Source organism: Lissotriton helveticus, chromosome 8 (genome assembly GCF_964261635.1).
Source record: "Lissotriton helveticus chromosome 8, aLisHel1.1, whole genome shotgun sequence".
Classification (NCBI taxonomy): domain Eukaryota; kingdom Metazoa; phylum Chordata; class Amphibia; order Caudata; family Salamandridae; genus Lissotriton; species Lissotriton helveticus.
The window spans coordinates 1,712,413,665-1,712,423,299 of record NC_136069.1 but is presented as its reverse complement, the minus strand read 5'-3'; the positions used below and the strand labels follow the sequence as shown (position 1 = coordinate 1,712,423,299).

At 50.7% G+C, this 9,635-nt stretch overlaps 1 protein-coding gene across 1 annotated transcript in view; it reads left to right on the top strand.

Moving 5' to 3' along the window:
• Nucleotides 1-9,635, top strand: part of LOC144774144 (NACHT, LRR and PYD domains-containing protein 12-like) — a 518,892-nt gene that overhangs the window by 349,552 nt on the left and 159,705 nt on the right. The window contains exons 5-6 of the mRNA XM_078659163.1: nt 3,140-3,313; nt 5,595-5,765. Coding sequence (XP_078515289.1) covers nt 3,140-3,313; nt 5,595-5,765 — 345 coding nt within the window. The remainder of the gene's footprint in view (nt 1-3,139; nt 3,314-5,594; nt 5,766-9,635) is intronic.

The window sequence follows — 9,635 nt, the reverse complement described above, 5'->3', positions numbered from 1 at the left end:
TAGGGAGATCTCCACTACAATGGCAGTGGTGGAAATCACTACCTACGAGTGAAAAGTTACTAGGAGTAATTTTAGACTCATAAATCCTATTGAAGGAAAGTCCACCAGTGGGTGGAAACATGTAAGTTTACACTTAGGTGTAAATCTACAGTAGGAAATGCTGGACGGCAAAAAGGTTTAGATTTACACCTGGGTGCAGGGGTTTACAGGAGTAAATGCAGGTCTCGAGTCGGGGTACCACGCCGGTGGGCAGCGTCCCCCTACTTATTTTACCGGGATCTTGACAACTGGAGCAAATGGAGCCACACATTCACTTTTGGCCTCTCTGGGGCGAGATCAGAGCTCATTCAGAACGCTGCTCACGCGCTGGCTTCTCTGATGCAATCGCATCTAAGGGGTGAGCAAGAGGAGGTAATCAATCTGATGGTGCAAGCCACCTTTCGTGATGTCACTTCCTGTCGTGACGACAGCACCACCCACTTCTTTTTTTAGGATTTGTGCCTGAGTAAATGTACATGTGTAAACTTACCTTTGCGAAGAGGCCCCAATGAATTGTACAGCCGTGTGCCTAATTGTTCCTACTTAATGGAGATAATTGCTTTGGCTTTTGTGTAGTGAGAAGTTTATGGAATGAAGTAGGCATCTTAAGTTATAGCGCTTTGACTGTACCTTTTCAAATGCATTCTGGGCACGGAGTTAAGGGGATTTCATGTGAAAACGTAGGCTAAAAAGATAAGCTGCGAGACAGTGAACAAATATTAGTGCTGGCCAAGGAGTCTAAACCTTTCCATCAACTACCTGAGGGGGACTGACGTACACATGAGGGCAGTGCACGGAGCTGGCACTGCTGGGCATTGGTTCACAGTGTGGTATAGGTGGCATCACTGTACAGGAACTGGCACTGGGCAGGAGTGTAGCAAACATGAGCAGTGTGAGCAGCTGGCACTGGTGGTGTAAGAGGCTGTCACTGGTGGCAGAGTGTGAGGCTGGCACAAGTGGGTAATGACTGAAGCTGGCACTGGTGGGGAGTCGGAGGAGCTCAGCTGCCACAGGTGGCAGTGTGAGAGGCTGGCACTGGTGGCAGAGTAAGAGGCTGGCACTGGTGGCAGAATGAGCGGCAGGCACTGGTGGCAGAGTGAGAGGCTGGCACTGGTGGCAGAGTGAGAGGCTGGCACTGGTGGCAGAGTAAGAGGCTGGCACTGGTGGCAGAGTGAGCGGCAGGCACTGGTGGCAGAGTGGGAGGCTGGCACTGGTGGGAGTGTGAGAGGCTGGCACTGGTGGCAGACTGAGCAGCAGGCACTGGTGGCAGAGTGGGAGGCTGGCACTGGTGGGAGTGTGAGAGGCTGGCACTGGTGGCAGAGTGGGAGGCAGGCACTGGTGGCAGAATGAGTGGCAGGCACTGGTGGCAGAGTAAGAGGCTGGCACTGGTGGTAGAATGAGTGGCAGGCACTGGTGGCAGAGTGAGAGGCTGGCACTGGTGGCAGAGTGGGAGGCAGGCACTGGTGGCAGAATGAGTGGCAGGCACTGGTGGCAGAGTAAGAGGCTGGCACTGGTGGTAGAATGAGTGGCAGGCACTGGTGGCAGAGTGGGAGGCTGGCACTGGTGGCAGAGTGAGAGGCTGGCACTGGTGGCAGAGTGAGAGGCTGGCACTGGTGGCAGAGTGAGCGGCAGGCACTGGTGGCAGACTGAGTGGCAGGCACTGGTGTCAGAATGAGTGGCAGGCACTGGTGGCAGAATGAGTGGCTGGCACTGGTGGCAGAATGAGTGGCAGGCACTGGTGGCAGAGTGGGAGGCTGGCACTGGTGGCAGAGTGGGAGGCTGGCACTGGTGGCAGAGTGGGAGGCTGGCACTGGTGGCAGACTGAGTGGCAGGCACTGGTGGCAGAATGAGTGGCAGGCACTGGTGGCAGAGTGGGAGGCTGGCACTGGTGGCAGAGTGGGAGGCTGGCACTGGTGGCAGACTGAGTGGCAGGCACTGGTGGCAGAATGAGCGGCAGGCACTGGTGGCAGAGTGGGAGGCTGGCACTGGTGGCAGATTGGGAGGCTGGCACTGGTGGCAGAGTGAGAGGCTGGCACTGGTGGCAGAATGAGCGGCAGGCACTGGTGGCAGAATGAGCAGCAGGCACTGGTGGCAGAGTGGGAGGCTGGCACTGGTGGCAGAGTGGGAGGCTGGCACTGGTGGTAGAGTGAGAGGCTGGCACTGGTGGCAGAGTAAGAGGCTGGCACTGGTGGCAGAATGAGTGGCAGGCCCTTGTGGCAGAGGGGAGGCTGGCACTGGTGGCAGAGTGGGAGGCTGGCACTGGTGGCAGACTGAGTGGCAGGCACTGGTGGCAGACTGAGTGGCAGGCACTGGTGGCAGAATGAGCGGCAGGCACTGGTGGCAGAGTGGGAGGCTGGCACTGGTGGCAGAGTGGGAGGCTGGCACTGGTGGCAGAGTGAGAGGCTGGCACTGGTGGCAGACTGAGCGGCAGGCACTGGTGGCAGAGTGGGAGGCTGGCACTGGTGGCAGAGTGGGAGGCTGGCACTGGTGGCAGACTGAGTGGCAGGCACTGGTGGCAGAGTAAGAGGCTGGCACTGGTGGCAGATTGGGAGGCTGGCACTGGTGGCAGAGTGAGAGGCTGGCACTGGTGGCAGAATGAGCGGCAGGCACTGGTGGCAGAATGAGCAGCAGGCACTGGTGGCAGAGTAAGAGGCTGGCACTGGTGGCAGAATGAGTGGCAGGCACTTGTGGCAGAGTGGGAGAGGCTGATACATCTCAGAGGAGCAGATTCCTGTGGGGAATGCTGTCTCTGGGGCCCCCACCCTTGTTCCGGGTCTGGCTCTTGCTCTGACTGGAGAGAAACAATGTCTATTGATACTTTTGTTCTCTTCAGTCAGCGGGAGGGGCTCAGAGGGGGCTGCAGACAGCCTGCACCTTCTTTAGAGGGAGAGAGGCTTGCTTCAGCGCAAGCCTCTCTCTCACAGCTCTCACCGAAGAGCTGAGGGGGGCCTGGGCCCCGTTCATTTACTGAAGAGAGTGGGCTCCCCCGCACCGCGTTTGTTACGCCCCTGGGCAGGAAGGAAATGAAGATAAAACTGAAGTTGTGACGCCGCTGTCTGTGCTCTGCTTTACTCCTCTCCTTGTCTCTTCTCTCCTGCAGGTTGTATGCCTGCTCCATCACCGGTTCATGGTGTGGAGACCTCGCCTCTGTCCTGAAAATAAACACATCTCTCACAGAGCTCGACCTGAGCAGCAATAGAGAGCTGCGAGACGCTGGAGTGAAGAAGTTGTGTGAAGGCCTCAAACATCCAAACTGCAAACTACAGACACTGAGGTACAGAGCTGAGCAGTTCTTATCACGTCATTGATTTCAAAATATACATCGTTGGTGGGGCTCACACAAATATTATAAAAATGTATTTAAATGTTTACATGATTGCCTCTTTTCTGTTAATGTCGTGAGAAAAGCTCCCATTAATATCATTTGTGAACTAAGTCAGGTTTGTGAAGTGGGGGTACCCGAGCCCCAATCCATGGTCATGAAAGAATCCCCTGTCATGGTGCAGAGGGGCACTTTTAAAGCCGTTTCTCCGGTATTTGAGATAAAGTGGAATAGGCCTTAACTAGAGGGCAGGTCTGTTCCTCACAGCGAGGGCGCCTACCCACCAGTGTCCCTGCTGTTAACAGACCGGCTGCTGGATACGAGGCCGAGGAATGTCAGTGAGACACGGGGGGCTCCGAGGCCCTCTTCATTCTCTGCGAGGGGCTCTGAGGCCCTCAGGGAGAGGTGTGGCGCCGCGGCCAGGGCGACTGACGCTGGAATCTGGGGATCAGGGTTCGATCCCCGGCTCCGGCGGCAGGTTAGCCCAGCACCATGTGACTCTGGGCAATAGCTCGCTTAATCTTCGCGACGGCCCCCAGCGCCTAGAGACCCTTATGGGTGATTGTGCGCTTTACAAATGTGGACTTTACTCTTCATTCTCTGCAGGAGGGAGCTGTAAGATGAAAGGCAGAGCAGGCTGCAGAGAAGGCAGCTGTAAGATGAAAGACAGAGCAGGCTGCAGAGAAGGCAGCTGTAAGATGAAAGGCAGAGCAGGCTGCAGAGAGTGGCAACTATAAGATGAAAGGTAGAGCACGCTACAAAGAGGATCATCTGTGAGATGAAAGGCAGAGCTGGCTGTAGAAAGGGGCAGCTGAGTTTCACGGTGTACTTAGACAGCTGCTCAGATTAGCACGTAGGACAGGAGGCATCTTTGTAAATTGTCTTGTTAGGTGAACGCTGATCACTCTCAGTGATCGATTTAAAGAGGAAGAAGCATGACTGCCAATGGTTTCCCTTCCCCTGGAGGCTACAAAGATAAACACAGAAGAAGGACCACTCCAGCAAGTCCTGGTACAGAGTCATATCATGCTCGGAGTTTACTGTATTAGACCCGGCCCTCACCAGAAATAGGAATAATTGGAATTATTTGCCCTCCCATGCAAGGCTTAAAAGAAAATGAAAAGGCACAGGGAGGGTCAATAGGTCTGGCCTCGTCTGTCATTGCAATGGTAAATTGTTTTTTTGCCATAATTTGGCATTACATTTTTTTTATCATTCAGAGATGTAGCTGTTTTACTAATGATGTTTTTTTAAGTAGCCAGCATTTATTTTGGGAAACAGAGTTCACACCGCAACCGTTACAATGCATGCATTTACCCCGCATTCCATTGCAATGAAAAGTTGTGAAGCAGAGGGGAGAAGGTGTTGGACTTAACTCCAACACCTTCCCTACTGCTGCACACACTGGAGGTGGAATAGAAAATTAATCTGTTCCAACTTCCAGCGCTCCCCCAACAGCAAGTCCGAGTAAAGTTTGGCGTTGCAACGGCATACGATCTAATGGCATGCGTGTAACGTCACATAACCATTTAATTTATGTCATGAATTTTATTATTATTATTATTATTGGTGAATGAGACAAGATTACATCACCATCTAACCAAGCACTCAAAGAAAACTCAGCTGCAATGTCATTTAAACACTTTTTAACTTGAAAATAAATCATTATTTAACTGGGCAACCAGGGTCCAGGAAAAAAGAAATAACCAGTCTTTAAGATTAAAATGAAAATAAATAACACATTTTAAATCTGGTTTGTCACTAAAGATCAAGGAAATATTTTTAGGCGGAGGTGGATAATGTGCACAGGCCTTTGAGTGCCCTGCTGTCTGCTGCGGAGGGCGGAGGCAAAGTGTGAACAATGTTTTAACAGACCAATGGGTGATGATTTCTTATCAGAAGCCCGTCTATGCTACATAACAAGCAGTGTATTAATAGGCGTGTCACTGCAACAACTGCTAAAGTTGTGACTTTAACATTCACACCACGGCAGAGGGTCCAGAATGAACAACATATATTAATATATTTATGTGGATTTAGCTCCGCCTCTGCCAGTCTGAGAACTCCCCCCATGAGGTTCCTATATAAACAGGCCGTGGTCGGATGTGTAAGGTGGGATGTGTCACTAGAGGGGAGTAACTCAAGGACGGGAAGGAAATGAAGATAAACTGAATCTGTGACGCCCCTGTCTGTGCTCTGCTTTACTCCTCTCCATGTCTCTTCTCTCCTGCAGGTTGGTTCTCTGCTCCCTCACCGGTTCATGCTGCAAAGACCTCGCCTCTGTCCTGGAAACAAACTCCTCTCTCACAGAGCTCGACCTCAACCACAATAGGCTGGGAGACACTGGAGTGAAGAAGTTGTATGAAGGCCTCAAACATCCAAACTGCAAACTACAGACACTGAGGTACAGCGCTGAGCAGTTCTTATCACGTCATTGATTTCAATAATATACATCGTGGGTGGGGCGCACACATATATTTTAAAAATGTATTTAAATGTTTACATGATTGACTCTTTTCTGTTAATGTCGTGATAAAGGCACCCATTAATAACATTTGTGAATTAAGTCAGGTTTGTGAAGTGGGGGTACCCAAACCCCAAAGAAGCCCCTGTCATGGTGCAGAGGGGCACTTTTAAAGCCTGTTTCTCAGGTATTTGAGATAAAGTGGAATAGGTCGTAACTAGAGGGCAGGTCAGTTCCTTCCAGTGAGGGTGCCTCCCCCACCAGTGTCCCTGCTGTTACCAGACCGGCTGCTGGATACGAGGCCGAGGAATGTCAGTGAGATACAGGGGGCTCTGGGGTGCTCTTCATCCTCTGCGGGGGCCTCCGAGGCCCTCTTCATTCTCTGCGGGGGGGGCTCTGGGCCCTCTTCATTCTCTGGGGGGGCTCTGGGCCCTCTTCATTCTCTGGGGGGTGCTCCGAGGCCTTCTTCATTCTCTGTGGGGGGGCTCCGAGGCCTTCTTCATTCTCTGTGGGGGGGCTCTGAGGCCCTCTTCATTCTCTGTGGGGGGGGTCTTAGGCCCTATTCATTCTCTGGGGGGCTCCGAGGCCCTCTTCATTCTCTGCAGGGGGAGGGACACATCATTGTGTCTTAAGCCACTGAAGGGACACGTAGAGATTACGCAGGGCGTGATTCAAGCCAGCAGCCGCGAGAGCATTGTTAGGCGAGCTCTTGACCCTTAGAAATTCATACTAATATAATAAAGAGAGAGCCCAAACCTTTGAGGCGGGTAATCTCAGGAACCACAACACCAATCACAACACCCAATACAGCGTTGGAAAGGGCAGTTGCAGCAGAAGGACATAGGCTATGCAGACGCCCACCATATACATTTAAAAGGTAAAAGAACTGTGCCAGCAAAGTAGTCCCTTGTGGGTGTGTCTGTGTTGTGCTGTGGGCGTGGGCTGGGTGCGTGACAAACGCTGGGGGCGTGTGGTACGTTCCGCCCTTCATGTCATGTCTCATATTGTGTGCTAGTCCCACCCTGCTCCCTTTAAATACCCCTGCACCCCATAATCATAACCCACCCTTACTCCTTAAAATACCCCAACACCCTTAAACACTAACCCATCTTAACCCTATAAATATACCCTGTACCCCAAAACTCAAACCTATCCCTAAACCCTAAAAATACCTTTGTACCCCAAAACCCAAACCTAGCCCTGAACCCTATAAATACCCCTGTACCTCAAAACCCAAACCTACCCCTGAAACCTAAAAATACTCCTGTACCCCAAAACCCAAACCTAGCCCTGAACACTAAAAATACCACTGTACCCCAAAATCCAAACCTACCCATGAACCCTAAAATATCCCTGTACACCAAAACCCAAACCGAGCCCTGAACCCTTAAAATACCCCTGTACCCCAAAACCCAAACCTAGCCCTGAACCCTAAAAATAACCCTGTACCCCAAAACCCACACCTACCCCTGAACCCTAAAATACCCCTGTACCCCAAAGCCCAAACCTAGCCCTGAACCCTAAAGATACCCCTGTACCCCAAAACCCAAGCCTAGCCCTGAACCCTAAAAATACCCCTATACCCCAAAATCCAAACCTAGCCCTGAACCCTAAAAATACCCCTGTACCCCAAAAGCCATACCTATCCCTAAACCCTAAAACTACCGCTGTACCCCATTACCCAAAACTATATCTGAACCCTTAAAATACCCAAACACCCCAAAACATATACATCAGTACCCCAAAACATATACCCCTATACCCATACTTACCTTATCCAAACATTTAAAAAAAAAATGCTTTTACCATTCATTCATTTACAACGAATATCTTTGTAAATGTAGGCATGGTAAAAGCATATAAAATGTAATGCCATGCGTTATAATGGCATTGCAGAGTCATGGTACTTTCGTAATGAAAGTATGCGGAGTGATGGTATGTGGAAAGAAAGTTGTGGAATAATGGGTGTTTACCCTCCCCCGGTAAGTACATTGGTGGCACGGCGGCCCACATCTCCAGCAACATACTCATATTTTTTCACCACCGATTTGAAAAATGCACAGGTCTCTCTCATTGATGGCCAGCACCGACATACACTTTTAGACACACCTCCCACCACAAGTTCTAGAATTGCAAACTTTAGAGCTGGGGAGCTACGTTCGAATCTCGGCATCAGCTCAACCTCCTGTGATTCCAGGCAAATCGCTTTGTCTCCCCGTGCCTACCACAAATGAATGTGTTCTTCTGTAATGTAAATTGTGCTCATGCCATGTTGTCCAGTTCGTGCTATATAATATTGCAAGGAAAAATAAAATAGGGAAACTCGAGTTCACACACTACTGAACGCGCACTATTAAGTGCATCCGCAGTGCACTGCGAATCGGAGCGTTTCACAGGCCTGTCACAGATAAGAAATGCTATCAAAGCGAAATCCTACAAAACAATATACTACTGGCCGGCAGCAATTCATACCCGGACAACGTCGGGACGGGCTGCTAGTTACAATATAAAGGAGCGGACATTTGTTTTTCACGCTCTCCCCTTAATGATACCCCCATTTGCTTGTCTCTTGCTAAGTGTTTCCTCGCCGTCTGCCCTCAGGGCCTCATTGATGAGTTTTTGCCGTAGGGCAGCGCTGCAGGCCTTCCTGCCCTACGGCAAAAGAAAAGGGGAGGAATGCGTTGTATGTATCAGATACGGAACATTCCTGCCCTTTTTTCCAGCACTTGCACACAATGGGCTGCCGTGCGCCAAGCCAGGCACAAAATCAATCACAAGAGGCTTTTTACTCTTTTTTTTGTGTACCACAGAATGCTGCACACATACAAAAAGGAAACATTAAGAGAAATTAAGATATTTCTCCTTGTTGTGCCTCCCTCACGCAACCACAGCCGTTCCTATGCATCAGCTTCTTCCTCTCGTATCAGCATTCCTGGTGCTGAGGACACACTCACTTGTGCTTATTCCACTCACTTCTAGTCTTCAGTGCATCTCCTTTAGCTCTGCTGGTGGACAGATCTCCTCAGATGCAGAGGATCACAGGTGCGTATTGCACTCAGTTCTTATTTTCAGTGCTTCTTCTCACTGTGTGTGTGTTGGATAAATCTCCCCAGGTGCAGTTAACAAATGTGTTTCAAAACAATCTGCCAACTATTTACTCTCTGCCTTTCACAAGGCTTGTTGTACAGTGGCTGAAGATCAGGAGGAGGCCATGAAAGGTAGAGCAGGCTGCAGAGAGGGGCATTTGTATGAAGAAACGAAGCCTAGGCTGCGGAGCTCTGCACCTATCCGTTCTACGTAGGCTGAGAGATAGCTCTGCTGTCAGAGCTCTGCACCTCTCCGTTCTACGTAAGCTGAGAGATAGCTCTGCTGTCAGAGCTCTGCACCTCTCTGTTCTACCTAGGCTGAGAGATAGATTTGCTGTCAGAGCTCTGCACCTCTCTGTTCTACGTAGACTGAGAGATATCTCTGCTGTCAGAGCTCTGCACCCCTCTGTTCTGCGTAGGATGAGAGATAGCTCTGCTCTCAGAGCTCCGCACCTCTCTGTTCCACGTAGGATGAGAGATAGCTCTGCTGTCCGAGCTCTGGTCCTCTCTGTTCTACGTAGGCTGTCAGAGCTCTGCACCTCTCTATTCTACGTAGGACGAGAGATAGCTCTGCTGTCAGAGCTCTGCACCTCTTTGTTCTACTTAGGCTGAGAGATAGCTCTGCTGTCAGAGCTCCGCACCTCTCTATTCTACGTAGGTTGAGAGATAGCTCTGCTCTCAGAGCTCTGCACCTCTCCGTTCTACGTAGGCTGAGAGATAGCTC